The sequence below is a fragment of the Anas acuta genome, chromosome 1 (assembly GCF_963932015.1).
Source record: "Anas acuta chromosome 1, bAnaAcu1.1, whole genome shotgun sequence".
Classification (NCBI taxonomy): Eukaryota; Metazoa; Chordata; class Aves; order Anseriformes; family Anatidae; genus Anas; species Anas acuta.
This window is the reverse complement of record NC_088979.1, coordinates 147,887,758-147,903,489: the sequence shown is the minus strand read 5'-3', so window position 1 is coordinate 147,903,489 and position 15,732 is coordinate 147,887,758. Positions and strand designations below refer to the sequence as shown.

The window sequence follows — 15,732 nt, the reverse complement described above, 5'->3', positions numbered from 1 at the left end:
TCATACAGCAACATAAACGTCATGCAGCCCCTCTTCTGGAGAGGAATAAAATACTCTGTGACGGGAAGCTACCAAGCTCTGAAGAAGTCAGCCTGGGTACCAGGTGCAGTACAGGCACTGCAGCGTGCCCCAAAGCATGCCAGCTACAGCTGAGCTGGCCAGGCTGCTTCCTGCGCCGTGGGCAGGCTGGGCAACCCAGCCTAGTGGCACTGATGCAGTGTGTGGAAATCCATAAAACCCAGAGATGGCATCTTCTCATTTCAAAGGTATAGGCACCTGCTACGCCAAGGCTCTGCCTATACACAAACATACCTAATTTCTGAATAATATCAATACAGCTGTGAAAGTAGTTGGCATCTTCAGTGGTAGTGCCATATGGCTTATTTATTTTAAAAACATAAGAGTTGCCAAGACTGAAAAATAATTTTTGAGACTAGTAATTCTTATTCTTAACAGGCAGAATATATATATAAATATATATTTCAGAAACACCTGGACTATGTTGGGGGTACTTTAATAAAAATGTTCTGATACTATACATAAGAAATCAACAAGGTTTATAGCTGACATAAAAAAGAATGAGAGATACTCACTGTTTACCTTCCAATGGTTACTGAAGTGCTTTTTGCTTTGTTTAAATAAAACTAGTAGAACCTGTTCTGGAAATAGCTAACCCTGATTTTAAAAAGATGACAACAGGCTTCCACACTTGAACCTTAGCCTAAACAAAGCCATCAAGAAGAACAAGATAAGACCTTAAAGGTTATAGCTCTTGCGAAGCTTCCTTTTATTTCACACTCTGAAATAATAAAAATCCAAACCATACTTACATCTTCTTGTCAAAGGAAATACTTCAACCCAGTGGGGAAGACCTTTTGCTGAACTATTTGTTGTTAGAAGTTGGAAGGGGGTGTGGGAGGGACAGAACAGGGAGAAAAAGGCAGAAGCATAACAGAAGTATTAGGGAAATATTCACAAATGCCCTGAAGCTACTTTAACAGATACAAAAAATCTGATAAAGCATGGACTTCTCTTCCTCAGTGAATTTCAAGTAATGTTTTCGAACTCTTTGAAAAATAAGACTTTAACACAGGCTGACAAAATTGGCTCAGAAGAGGTCATGGATTCTTAAGGCTAATGCCTGGCTTCAGATTCTGTACATGCACACAAAAAAACTCTGACCTCTTCCCACCATTCTGAAACTCTCCGAAACAACATTATTATTACAAAGCCATATCTATTTTTGTTTTCTCATTATATAAATATAATTGACTGTTTGTCATACTTGATATTTTTGGTCTTAGCTAGTGATTTCTATTAGTGCTCAGTGTCTTTATTCAGGCAGGAAAAGTAGACTGAACGTGAGAACCCTGTTTTTACTCAAGGGACTGGAACAAGGAGTCCAGCTTCAGGACTGATGGAGTGGAGTCACGCTGAGGCAGGCTTGGCACATTGGGTTAAAGGTCCTATCACAAGCTTCAGAAGCAATACCAATCAATGTCAGACCCACAGAAATACCTTGGCCAAAATTGCAGGGTTCAATGATCATTTCTCATACATAATTAAAGCAAACAGTCATCCAGCTGATCTGTAAAACTTTTCTAAGGCCATCTACTTGCATACACTCTTTTAATCAACAAGAAAAGCTGTATTAGCAGTCACCTTTCTTGCCATATAGCATGGTCGCTATTGTTTAAGAATAACAGAAGTGGAAAAATCCACCAGGATTTAGGTGCAAAGGGCAGGCACTTAGCATAACGGCAAACACAGGTCAATGCTAATGTTTGTAATTCTTTTATAACTCAGACACCATCATTTTTGTTCTAGTATTTTTCTTCTTTTAAAGGAGAGCAGCAAGAAGAATTAGCCAAAGACTGGCATTTTTTCTTAGAAGATAACTTCCCATCATTTTAAAACCAAAATTTTTGTTTCCGTATTCTGTTTAATAGGTCGGACTCTTCCTAAACTCTTCAGAATTTTTTTTTTTTCTTAAATGGAATTGTTTTTGATTATTTCCACTTTTACCTTGAGACATACTGGAGTAATGAAAGCTACAGATGATAAGCATGGAGCAATTTGATCTTTAGGTAAGAAACTGAAGACTTGCGTAGAAACTGAGGCATCCAAAACCAGTGGCAAACCTTCAAACAAAGTGAACATAATGACATACTAATGGTGAGACAGTTAACTTTGAATATGTTAGCCTTGGTATCACCTATAAATCTGAATTAATCTTAAAATACTGAAGTTATCCAACGCAATTTAGACTGTAGTAAGATGGCGATAAAAACATGGCTTTTTACATAAATGACCACTACATCAACACGTCCCTTTCCAACATCCTGCATCCTGGCTTGTATCAAGTATAGTGTAGCCAGCAGGACCAGGGAGGTGATTGTCCCCTGTACTCTGCTGAGTACTGTGTTCAGCTTTGTGCCCCTCACTACAAGAAGGACACTGAGGCCCTGGAGCGTGTCCAGAGAAGGGCTACGAAGCTGGTGAAGGGCCTGGAGCACAAGGCCTGTGAGGAGCGGCTGAGGGAGCTGGGGGTGTTTAATCTGGGGAAGAGGAGGCCCAGTGGAGACCTTATTGCTCTCTACAACTATGTGAAAGGAAGGTGTGGGGAGCTGAGGGTTGGCCTCTTCTCACAGATAATGAGCGATAAGACTAGAGGGAATGGCCTCAAGTTGCAACAGGGGAGGTCAGGCTGGAAATGAGGAGACATTTCTCCTCAGAAAGAGCAGTCAGGTACTGGGACGGGTTGCCCAGGGAGGTGGTGGAGTCACCGTCCCTGGGGGTGTTCAAGGAAATGTTGGACGTGGTCACTGTGGACATGGGTTAGTGGGTGACATTGGTGGTAGGGGGATGGTTGGACCAGATGATCTCGAAGGTTTTTTTCCCTTCTAATGATTCTATGCTTCTACGATACGGCAGAGCTGGGATGAGCCTGCCTGTAGCGCTCTGTATTTCCCTAATTTTGCTTGCAGAGCAGCCTGTAGACAGGAGGAAAACAAACAAGCCCAGCGTAGCCAGCGGCTGCACCCTACCCAGGTCACCCAGGACCTGGGGCACTTCTCCGAGCCCCCTGGGCGGGCCACGCGGAGCGGGGACACCCCTCGGGGCTGGAGGCCCTCGGACCCCACAAACCTAGGCTGAAGGATGCGCTTTTCCCCTCATTTCCATCACACTTCCCCCTGCCAGGGAGCATCCCCAGCAGCTAGGGGAGAGTCATCAGCCGCACTGTGCAAGGGGACAAAGCCACGAGCGAGGGGCAGATGGTGGGCACTTCGGGAGGAGGAGGAGGAGAAGGGCTACCCTCCATTTGGGGCAGCCAGCCCCCACGGTGGTGATCCTCCAGCGAGCCCCGAGGAGTTAATGGCGGCCGGGAGCCGCCTCCTGCCCGCCCTACGCCGTGACTCGCTTCCTCCCACGGCCGGGAACTGGGAGGAGTGAGCGGCCCCGGGCTGCCGCCCCCACCCCGCTGCCCGCCGACAGCCGCGGCCGCCCCGGCGGGGAGGGACAGCACCGCCGCCACCGAGCCCCAGCTGCCCGCGGCCAGCCGCCGCCATGCCCGCCGTGGACAAGCTCCTCCTGGAGGAGGCTTTGCAGGACAGCCCGCAGGTAGCGCGGCCCGCCGGGGGGATGCCTGCCCCCGAGATGGTGTCCCGGGGAGGTGACACCGCTGGGGAGCGGAGCGGCTCGGGGGCTCCAGCCCGTCGGGGGGATGCTCGGCGGGTGGCGGGGGAGCGGGTTGCTGGCATCCCGGTGGCGTCGAGTGAAGGCTTTGGGGTCCTGATGATCGCCTGTCAGGGGAATATAGATTATGGTTGTGACTGGGGAATCTGGGGAAGGGGCAGGGTGCGAGGAGGTCGGGGCACAGCGCCTTTTCTCCTCGCCCCCCGCAGGTTAAGCCCTCCTGTGGCTCTTTCCTCGTGCTGTCCCATCCCGGGGTGCTTTGGCTTTAGGGTGTGCCCTGTAGTGTTGAGCTGTGTTTGGGGAGGAGAGGTGGCATGGCTTGTCACCTTGGCTCCCTTCATGAGAGGAAAGCAAACTGCGGCGCTGTGCGTCACCTGGCCCCAGCACGAGCAGCAGAAGTAGGCTGGATGGATCTCGTTGCCAACGTGCTCCTTGCGAGGTGTCCCAAGGGGTGTAGCTCAGATACAGGAGCTCCCCGTGGGACAGGTGAGGTTTGGTGAGGTGAATCTCACGGAAGGTGACCTCGTTCTGAAGGAGTCTCGGAAAGGAGGACAGCAGTTATTGCCTTTTCCACCCCAGCACTTGCAGGCAAGGGAGGAAGGACATTTCTCCTCTCACCCCCATGCTCTGTCAAACCCAGCATAGCACCTGTGTTGGGAGCCCCTCTCGGCTGCAGAAGGGACCCCTGAGCAATATGGGAACCCCACAGCAGAGAATATGCCGTGTGGAGATGGTTATAGGCATTTCGGAGGGGCATTTCAGAGCTGGGAAGGGAGGGTGGAGGGAAGAAAGAGGGGAAGTTTGTGTGGAAGAGAGACGTGAGGGAGAGTGGTAATCCCACAGAGGGGTGGGGAAAGTGCACTTGGGGTCAAAACGCGGTGCAGGCAGAGATCAAGGAGTTGGTGAAGCAGGGAAGGAGGAGAGAAGGGCGGGGTGGATCTGCGTGGATCCTGTTCCTGGTGCCCTGTGTTGTAACCCGGACTCATCTGCTGGTAGACCAGGAGGACAAATCTGTAGGACCAGATTGCTAAAAGGTATTGTGGAGTCTGTCATGAGACATTTTGAAGGAAAGTTTGGACGTGCACCTGTCAGGAATTCACGAATCTTGGGGCTCACCTCTTGGGAATCTTGGGATCACCTCTTCTTAGCTTGTTTTTCTGTGATTCCATGAAATCCCATCCCAATAAGAACGATTTTCATCTAATGTTTGATGAGACCCATGGAATCTCAAGGCTTGGAGATCTTTATAACTCAACACGAAAAAGTCTCTGATGCAATGTCAGACTGAGACCTCCTTTGGGCTGGGGTTTGGACCAGATGACCTCCAGAGTTTCTTTCTGACCTGAATTGTACTATGTTCCACAGTTTAACAAAGTCCGCTAGATTTATTACGAGCAGTTATTAACGTTTTTAGTAGGTACGTCCCCAGAGCATTCTGGAGCTAGAGAACTTGATATGCAGGATACGTGAACTCGTTTTCCTCTTCAATCAACACTTCCTTCAATGATTAAAAAAGTAATGCTGACTGAAAGCAGCTGAACAAAGCGCTGAATTGTATTTGGAGGTCCTCATCTTTTTTTTTTCTGACCTGAAGGCTGTTAACATCTCCTTTCCAATTACTGGAAACAGTGGGCTGAACATAAACCTGGGTGTTTTCAGGATGTTTTGGCTTGATTTGGTCATTGCTTTCTGTTCAAGTTATGCAACTTTGGAGGGATGGGCATTGTTTAATTTTATAGAATGACCCAGTGTTGCTAAAATCTATTTTTTACATGCAGGGAAATAGATCTATTTTTTTTGTCCCTGGTCTTTTGCATTTTTATTACTTTTTTTTCTTGAGGAGGCCTTTACATTCACAGCCCTATGGGTTGCCTCTGCGATCTTGGTACTGCAAAATCAAAGCAAAAAGACAGTTTGTGTCCCACAGAGCTTGCAGGGTAGCAGCTTATGTGATCACTACTTCCTTTTGCGTAAAGTGACCTGATTCTCTTCTGCCCTGTGCAGTCTCTGGCAGCAATGCAGAGGGACAGTAAAATGAGGACATAACCTCACTTTGTAGAAAGTATATGGAGTATTTAAATCATGTGCAGAACAGAAGAGGATTAGGCCATTGCTATTTTTTCACTAGTTTTCTGAAACTTGATTTATCTCTCCCTGACAATACAGTATTTTGTCTTGATTCATCTCCAAGCACTGACCAAAAAAGGCCTTAAGAAATGGCTTAACTTTGAAGTAAGTGCTTGGCCAGGGCATAGGAGAGAAATTGACGTAAGCAGTCATGCTAAAACCAAGGGAAATGCTTACATGAAGTAAGATTTTTATTTTTTTCCTGTGTTGCCAGCAGCTAAGATGATGGTGCTATTAACAAAGCCTTCAAAAACTTAGCTTAATACTTGGATTCCTGGTTTATTTCACCAGCAATATCTGCTATTGAAGAAGTTGTCAAAACAGAAACAACAAAAGTTGCATACATTGCTATTTTGTTGCAGTAGTTTAAAATAGTGTTCTTAAATGTGAAAGTTTCCAAGCATAACTTCAAAAACGCTTAATCATTTATTGTTTTTCTTATTTTTGAACAAAGTGCTAGTAACTGAGGCCAAGACCTTCAGAAATGCTTTCCCAGAACTGCTGTATCACAACACATATTTCAACATTCTGTAAAACTGAATGTGCAAAATTCAGTAAGATTTAGGAATCTGAATGAATTCAGATTTGAAAAGCTGAAAACTAGGAGGCAGAAACATGGTGTGTACCTTGATTCAGGCAACTACTTTTTAATTTTTCAGTTTTAGCTTGAGATTGATATTGATCAGTGCTGTGTCAAGCTTTATCATTTTTACCTTCCCTAGATTTACTTTTTTTAACCATCTTCACGCCCTGTGGAGTTCGTCTGCTTTTACAACACATAGCAGTGTATAGATAGGAGATAGTTTGACGACTTTAGTTTTTCTTTTTTTAATTAATTCATCATTGAAGATTGAATATTTTCAACCAGATATTTTTGAAAAACAGTATGTTTTCAATTACAGAAATAATAGTTTAGTACTGAAAGTTCTCAAAATCATGCCACGGTCCCTGTAGAGAGGTTCTGCACAAAGGTCCTTTATACATTTGTGTTCTTGGCATCAATTTCATTGATTAGTCTCTTTCTCCATGCTTTGGTTTTTGTTTTCTTTATTTCAAAACAGTATTTTGTATTCTGTATCTCCTTCGATGCGAAGATCTCCAACTAGTTTCCCAAAAGCGCTAACTGCCAGTGTCTCTAAGGTAGGAGGTGTTGTAGCAGCTTAGCGTGTCAGCAGACTGAAATGCTGAGAGCTTTTTTGTTGCTTGAAGTATGAAGTACTCCCGTGCAATGTCTAGAGCAGAGCCCCAGGACTGTCTCCCATGTCATGTACTTTAACCTCTGGGCAACAGTAATTTCTGGCTTAGATACTCCTCAGCAGAGATGAAATGATAGTGTAGCTTAGTCCAGGGTTCTTGAAGGATGCTGATTTCAAGTTTTTCAGGACAAACAAAATCTTGGCAGAGATTTGCAAAGAAGAACAAATGCCTTGGGGAAGTACATGTTAAAATACTGGAGTTACTTAAAACTTTCTTAAGACTCTAAAGTAAATTTTCCAGATATGAACCTGGATATTTCAGCTGTAGTAGAGGTTCTTGTAATAGGAGGACAGATAAAGAACTTGCTCTGTTACATGATTATTAGAGTACTGCAGTTTATTATGGGTGCCCCTCAGATAAGCAGATGAAACTAATTAATGTCATATAAATTAGCTGTACCAGACGGAAAGACACTGCCACTTAGCATCAAACGGATTGGATTTACCAAAGTTAAGACTAAGGATGGATCATGACTTTGTTAAAGGGACACTGTCAAATTTAGTGACAGCCTTTCCTCTTTCGATACTGTGTTGATCTAGCAAAATCTGGAGCCCGCATTATCCTGAGATACTTTTCTTTCCCTTCTCGGAAGCTGTGTCAGCAACACAATTCCTTGTTACTGGTGATTCCACCAAAACAAACCAAGGGAATTCATGTCTGTAGGATAAAGCCAGTCATTATGCTCTTCTTTTCTCCCGTTTGCTGACAAGGATGAGCTAGCAGAATGGAGAAAGTACGGGGTATCTCTGAGCGGGTGTGTGCTTGTGTGCCTGCTGTTGTAGATGAACACTGGGTTGTTTGGCGCGGCTACGTCAGCAGGGCTTGGCAGCAGCCCTTCAAGAGTTGCTCAAGACAGTTGAGAGTGAATAATACTCTGTAAATTACCTAATGGAAAGGGGTGCCTTTAGTGCAGCCTGACATTAGAGAAGTAAAGTGAGCATGCACGGGTGTTTGACCCGGAGTCCTTAACGTGGTTAGGATTACTGTAGTCAGCAGGCAGATATTCAGGATTTTTTACATTCCTGATTGTGTTGGAAGGAATGTTTATTAGTTAGAGGAAGAGGCCGGGAGTTAGGAGTTGGCCATAGCACTTTTCTCACTTTGTTTCCTTATGCCTCAGTTTACCTATCCCTGCTTGGAGGGCTAATTTCTGTGTGTGTTGAGATTGTGAATAAACAGAACGATACAAAGTGGGAGGTTTATTGTTTCTGATTGATTTGTATTTTTGCTACCAATTATTTGCAGAGTCTTTTATGTTTTGTTTTGTTGTTGTTTTGTATTGTTTTTTAATATTTTCACTTGTAACTAAAGCTGTTTGCTTTTTCTTTTGTTGAAGACTCGGTCTTTGCTCAGTGTGTTTGAAGAAGATGCGGGAACCCTTACTGAATATACAAACCAGTTGCTTCAGGCAATGCAGCGAGTCTATGGTGCTCAGGTAATTTTTCATTTGTGTTTCTTTTGTTCCATGTGCAGTAGAAGATAAGTTGCTATTATGATGCTGTTACTTACGGGAAGGGTGCCAAGTACCTGCAGCTCTTGCGGCTTGAGAAGAGTTGTGGGTGTTTTCTGTCTGATGTCCCTTCCCACCTTAATGTTCTGAAAAGTCATACATACAAAAAAAAATCTTACCTGCTTTGTCTGTCTCCAAACTATTGGCAAAAGAAATATGTCCTTAATTTATATTGGAAAGCCAACCTTTATAAAATTGCTTGCTTGCGCATAGGTGCAATGTAAAGTCAGGCATCACTTTAGCCACCTAACTTTGATGCTGTGACTCACCATCTTGAAGAAACTGTCCATGCCCATTGATTACAGAGGGAACGTACACTTTGAGTCATGCTAAACCTAGGTACCTAAGTAATCAGTGTGAAAACGATGGGAGTAGGAACAGAAAAAGACAACGCTTTCCTAAAGCACCTACATGACCTAGATGACTAAATCCCTTTGAAAGTAAAAGTTTTAAGTCATATCCAGTGCTTTCAAAAATATTATAAATCTGGGTGATTTTCGGTGGAGCTAGGGATTCCCATGTGTAAGGCCAGATATTTTAAAGTACTGTATCTAGGTCTTTAAAGGCATACACGGTATCGTGTGGCACTTGTGCAGGCATTTATGTAAATTAGGTGTGTGACTTCCTAAGCAGCAACTGTTTTCCTATTCTTAAATCAGTACATCAGAGAAAATGGAAAGATGAGAGGAACAAGAGTGCTTGGAACTTACTGGGAGACTGAGTGCCTGATCTCATCTGACGTTATCAGAAATCAGCTGTATAGCTAGTGCAAGTGTAGGCCCATTTGGTGGGATTGCTCTTTGGGCTGACTGGTGCTGTGTGACTGGGAAGAAAAAGCAGTCTGCTGAGGGTCTAAATACTTACACCTGGAAGATCCAGCTTCGAAGATCTGGTCTTAATGTCCTGGATCCTGTGCAAATGCAGAGCAATCAGAGACTGGCAGCACAGCTTAGATACTCAGAAAACAGTACAGGGGCTGAAGAGGTGGCATGAAATCAGCTCTCAAAGTTTGTGATGGGTGTTTTGTTAGGGTCATTGAGCTTTAAGAGAGTGTTGGGTGGAAATGTGAGGCCGGAGAGCAGGTAGGATTGAAACAGGTGGAAGAAGGAAATCAGAGGGTCAATATGGTTTGGTTATTAAGAGTTCAGCTTGTGGACTGTGTGTCCCTTTCCCCTGCTGATGCTTTTTTCAGATGCAGTTTTGGGAAGCAGTGCCGTTACTGTGATTCATGAAAAAATGCTTTGTCTGCTTTTGTTTGCCTCTTCCTTTCCATCTCAGTTTTTAGCCATCTCTATTTCTGTTGCCCCACTGTTATGACATTTCCTCTTTCTTCTCACTATATCAGCGCATTTACCCATCTGTACTTTTCAATATTACTGTGTCTTTTGCATTTTTGTAGCACTTCGTGGCCACTTTCTTCCTGCTCAGTTCCTGCTTTAGTTTGATATAAATATTCAATCACTTGTGAATATTAGATGCGTGCCTTGAAATATCAGACATTTGTTGCCATTTTGAGATGGGGAGCACATAGCAGTTTTTTAAGTCTTTCTAAGGATGCGCTTAACAATGACTTAGGAAAATCCGGGTTTAGTGGCCAGGGTTGGGGACTTTACCAAGGATGTTGGCTTAGTGTTTAGTTTCAGTACTGTTCCTACTTTTGCCATTTAATTTCTTGGGAATTGTGTGTTGTGACTTTGTTTTGGGTTTGTGCTCCTGGGATCCAGAACTATAGTAGCAAAAAATGACACTGCATTAACAAGCAGCAATAGATCATCTGAATTATGGAAGTGGAAAAGGAAGCTGCAACCTTTTTTCCCTATATGTGCTTTAAAAAGTCTTGATATTCTTGCATGAGATTTAAAAGAATACAGTAAAATTGGGGCAAAATTCTGATTTTTAAATAAAAATTAATGGGAATAATGAATTCAGCCATATACTGTGGTGATTAATTCTACATTGTCAGTGCTGTGTAGGATAACAGTGATTTCTGACTGACTTTACTGAGCTTTGTGAATGTCAATGTATCCTTTTAAGGAGCTGCTTCTGAATATCTTGAAGGAATGCACTGTTTCAGATTAAATTCACCTTCAGTTTTTGAGATGCACACTACTTGCTACAAACCTTTTGATTGCACTTGCTCTAGAAAGAGAATTGCAATATTGAATCTGCACCACTGAAACTTGAGTGGAGGGTTGAGAAAAGTCAGGATGCAATATTTCTTTGCTGCTTCTTCACAAGAGAAAACAAACTTTTTGTGATGCTTGTGTTAGGAGACCCACTGTCTGGGCCTTGTTATCTGCACACTAGGAAGTGTTCCCAGCACCTTTTCATTTTGAAAGGAAATGAGATTAAGTAGTGGGAATGTAAAAGTTGAGAGTAGTGAGAAGGCAGATCCTGAATTTCCTTTTTCATCTTCCCAACTGCTTTGTCTTTGCAAAGTCACTGTCATCCCCTGCACTTATTTCCTTATCTGTATAATAGGAATTACAGTGACTGACCTACTTTGAAGCAGTGATAAAAGTTCTGATTGCACAGCCATAAAAATGGCTGGAATCACAGTCATGGCAGTTAGACGGGACGGAAATGGGCTGTACTGGTCTACAGTACTGAAAAATTGGGGTTTATGCCCCCTGAGAACAGTTCCTACAGTCTTGAAAATGTAATTTTTTTTTTTTTTTCTTTCTAACTGTGTTCTGAGCTTTAAGGTCTCCCAGGTTTGTCTCGATATTTTCAAGATGTCCTGGAGAAGTTTACTAGAATTTTGGTGTTTCTTTGTGATGAAAACTTGGTTTTTCCTGTAATTCAAACCACTATAACTTGTGATCAAATAACAATAGTTGATGGTTCTTAATGGAGCAGTGCAGAGTCTCGGGGGACTTGCAATTAGTACCAACTGAAAGCTGTTAATTATCCATCTGGATATATGCTTATATTTGTCCCAGAACACTGCCTGGTGTGCAGAGCAGCAGTAAGTTTGTAAATTGACAGCTCAAGCTGCTCTAAATGCTTGGATCAGTGCCTTGGAAAGGAATGCGAGAAAGATAGAAGTATTTGCCCAGAAATTTTTTTTAAACACTTGGAAAGTAGGATTTTTTATTTGAAAACTCCTTTTTTTGTAAACTATTAACGCCTCCTCCTTCTCACCTTCCCCCCCCCCCCCTTTTTTTTTTTCTTCTTGAAATTAGAGGAATTTGGCTAGGTGCTGGGGCTCTTACATTTCAGAAAGTTAGGCATTCAAGCAGAACTTCGTTTAACATGCCTTAAAGAGCCAGCTGCTCTTCCAGTGACAGCAGGGTGATTGCTGGGATGGGCACTTTTAGTGGGATGGGCTTCAGTAAAGGCAGCAGAGAGACCTTTGAAGTGACTTAGAGCTGCTTTTGTCCCAGGGGCAGGAGCACCCTGTCGTGATGTGGAGGTGTCTGGTGTCATACTGCCGAGGCACATGGGGCCAGGTGGTGCATGAGAGCCCATAACCTTAAGCTGCAGCTGGGCGATGGGTTTAGCAGCTCTCCTTTAGGTGCAAGACCCTCTGGCTGTGGTGCTGCAAGGCAGGTGAGCGTGTGATGCTGTGGTTAGGGAGAAGGTCACAGGAGCCAAACTTATGAGCTGTGCTCGAGGAGCAAGGCTCGGTAGCTCTGACAAGCCCGTGTGTGTAAATACAGAGAAACATTTTTATATTTCTTCTTCAAATAAACCACATCCGTGTGAGTACGTGTTGTGCTTCCTGCTCTAGTTCTGCTCTCCCATCTGTGCTGTAGCACCCTGAAGTAGTTCATCGCGTGGATAGTCTTACAGAAGAAATATTTCTTACAGATTTTGTTCTTGTAGCTCTTCCTCTTTGCAAGCAAACCCTCGTGCTGCATCTGGCATTGCTGCTGCCTGATTTCTGTGAATGTTGTGTTAATTGTTCTGGACATTTTATTACCTGAGCAGTGTGTAATGCAGCAAGCAGGGACTCAATTTACTGGGTCGCATGCTGGAGCTCTTGCCACAGTATTTGACCAAGCTGTGCCCAGTTCACATTCCTGGCTTCCCACTGCCACAGTAAATTATTTGCAGAGCTTTGCCATCATCTCTAGTTCTCCATCACGCTACAGAAACAGCTTACGTGGGATCTTCACATAATGAAAAGGAATGCCATTTAAGAACTCAGGAGGCTGTTGTGTCTCTGCGGACTATTAGAAGGGATAAACAGCTAAGCAAATTAGAGGAAAACAAGATGTATTATGTCTTTGGAGAGAAGTTTCATCTCATTATTTCTGATAAATCTGCCTAGATATTGAAAACAGCGATGGCAGAAAGGGAATCAAAATAAACCCATGTTGCCTTTGGCAATCTATCCAGAGAGAGAACAGCACGGGAATTGTGAAGAGTAATTCTGTTCGGCTTCAGTGTCTCTGTGAGCAGTTGTCTTGTGACTCCAGAGTCACATGGGTAAGGCAGCTTTATGGCCAGGCTCTTAAGGAAACTCTCAACAATTATGAAACAGCCTTGGTTTATATGCGCCGCACTACTAGGTATCAGGACGGCTTGTATCTGACCAGGACTGTTAAGTAGTGCTTTATAAGAGTGTTATTTTCCTCCCCGAATTTGTTGCACCTCATGTTTGCATTTTTCAACAGTGCTTCTTGTTTGATCTTACCATCTACTGACTTCTGCGAAACACTGTATGTATTGTTTTGTTTTCAGTGGAGGCTTGCAGCATGTACCTATGCAGTTCTTGAGGTTTATTCGCCATATGCTGCCAACAGGTAAAGGGCATTATCCCCTGGGAACTGCTGTGTTTACAAAGCCTTGGGAGGTGATGTTAATACCGCTGATGAAGAGGGAGCCACCGTGCTTGGAAGCAAGCCAGTGTTGCGCTAAGCAGGATCTGGAGACCTGAGTACTGCGAGGAAGCATAAATTTATAGATGCCCTGCTGACAGGAGCTGTTTCGCAGGAAGCTGAAGATTCTTTCCCTACTTCTCTAGAAATCCTATGGTGGCTGCTTTTGCTGTTTTACAGCAGAGTTTTGACTGGTGCCTTTTCTTTTTTTTTTCAAGCTGTTAGCTGATCCTTTGCTGAACTTTCCGCATTTGTGAGGACTGAATGCCATGGTGTGAATCAGCAGGCAAACTGTATTTTAGCCTGATCTTGTGAAGTGCTGGGCAGCCTGGGCACCCTGGTGAGGCTTAGCTTCTCTCAACGTGGGGTTCAAGATTCCAAGCAATTTAATATGGAAACCTAAATGTGTGGGACTGTCACATTCACCAGACTGCTGGAAAATTATATTTTGTAGCACGATAACATGCACATGCAGACAGAGATGCATAAAACAGCCATATCAAGACCCTGTTCTTTCTGTGCTGTGTCTGGTTTTGAAGGTCAGTGTGTTCCCTAGCTCTGAAAGGATGAGAAGGCTCCAACTGCCTTGTGGACCTCTTCTCTCAACCACCTGCCTGATTTTTCCTCATTTATCAGGCATTAAGCTTTCCCAAATGTAAGTCGGACTTTACTATGTGTCATTCTGCACATACAGACTGCCCGAATAAATGCATTTTCCAGTCTCTTGCTTGTTTACATGAAGAAGCATTTGGCAGTTCTGTGTGCTGGTTACTTGCAGAGTTTTAAAAATGCCAGCTTTAGCTGCAGTAGGAAAGTAGCTTTGCAGAAAGCTTCATTATATTGGGATTGGGAGTAGATGTGATGGAATAGCTCTCTCTGTCTTTAGCAGTTAATTTATAGCTCAACCTAATCCTTTACATGACCTCAAATCTGAAGCCTGTTAGAAGGTATTTCTACAGACAGTTGTCTGACCTTAATGTGTTGGCTCTCTGATTGTATTTTGGAAAATAGAAGAGATTCTAAAAAGTGATGGACTGCCACACTGGTAAATGGCCAAGACAGTGGAGATTTTGTTATGAACAGGTTACAGAAAAATCAGTCTCTCCTGATATGAACGGCTTGGTGAATACAGGTGATAACTGTGAAGGTGGAATCAGCCCAGAAAATCATGTGCCTTTGCTCTGGTGCTAGATCAGAAAACAACAGTTGGACGTTTTGTTGCTGACTTGTTTGAAGGCAGGATGAGGTACTGAAGTAACCCAAGAATTTAACAGAATGTTTTTTTAATCCGTTGGGTTTTTATTTGTGGTGGATTAATGCTGGATTCAAGACACCACTCCCATTACCTTATTATGTGAACTGGTGTTAGTGAACTTTACAAAAATCTATTCCTAGGGATTGTCCTAGTTTACCAGCCGTGGTTTTTGTTTCTTTTAAATTAAAAAGCACAGGATTTTATCTGTGATTGCAACTGTCTGCTGGATACATGCTTGTGTCTAGTCTTTTGGTCTGTTCTAGTGTACTTTTTGCATTAATGCTGCAATGATGTTTTCCCTGCTGTATAAAGTCATCTAATGAAAATTAATGAATTTGTGAGGCCCAGAACTGGTTAATTTTGTCTCCATCTAGAATGTCTGGATTTCTGTTCAGGTTTCTCTTGGTTTTCTGCCTGAAACTATCATTTCATCAATAGCTTTCCCACTCCAGAAATGCTTGATGAATTCTGAAGTTTCGAGGTAATGTGGAAGAGATGCTGAATAGGCAGTTGGGACTGTGCAATAGCTTTTCTTTTGCTATGGTCTACTGAACTTCAGTCCCTTCAGGATAAAGGAAGTAAATGTTGCTGTATTGTATTGGAAAATATTTTGGAAATAGATTGAAACCCGATAAAATGATTTGCCTGGATTCAGTGGATCTATCAGCTGAAGCAATCCAAGTAATTTCTAACTCTTGAGACTGGTAAATTGTGGCAGTAGGGGTTAGAAAATTAAGGCTGGTTAGGAACAAATGGGAGGAGGATTAACCAAACTTTCTGAGATCAGTGCGTTTAGCAATGCTGTATTACCACTGGGTCAGCAGAGCACTTTGCCTGCTTCCTGTGCCTCATGCAATATGATGGTGTTTAAATTCACCAGCTTAATTTGAATCATTTACAAGTGCTTGTTTGGTGTGTGTGCTGTGATATGAATCTAGTGGCAGAGAGAGTTACAAAGAGGCTGGGAGGGAGGAGGGAAGGGCCCAGGATTAACTCCTCCAGGTGGGCAGGGATTGAGTAACAAACTTGCTCGTGGTGTTTTGACACACAGAACCAATCCA

At 43.4% G+C, this 15,732-nt stretch overlaps 1 protein-coding gene across 1 annotated transcript in view; it reads left to right on the top strand.

Moving 5' to 3' along the window:
* The first annotated feature begins 3,427 nt into the window (after positions 1-3,427).
* The window catches only part of APPL2 (adaptor protein, phosphotyrosine interacting with PH domain and leucine zipper 2), a 37,682-nt gene continuing 25,377 nt past the window's right edge, over positions 3,428-15,732 (top strand). The window contains exons 1-2 of the mRNA XM_068664438.1: positions 3,428-3,621; positions 8,417-8,515. Of these exons, the coding sequence (XP_068520539.1) occupies positions 3,568-3,621; positions 8,417-8,515 (153 nt within the window). The 5' untranslated portion in view covers positions 3,428-3,567. The remainder of the gene's footprint in view (positions 3,622-8,416; positions 8,516-15,732) is intronic.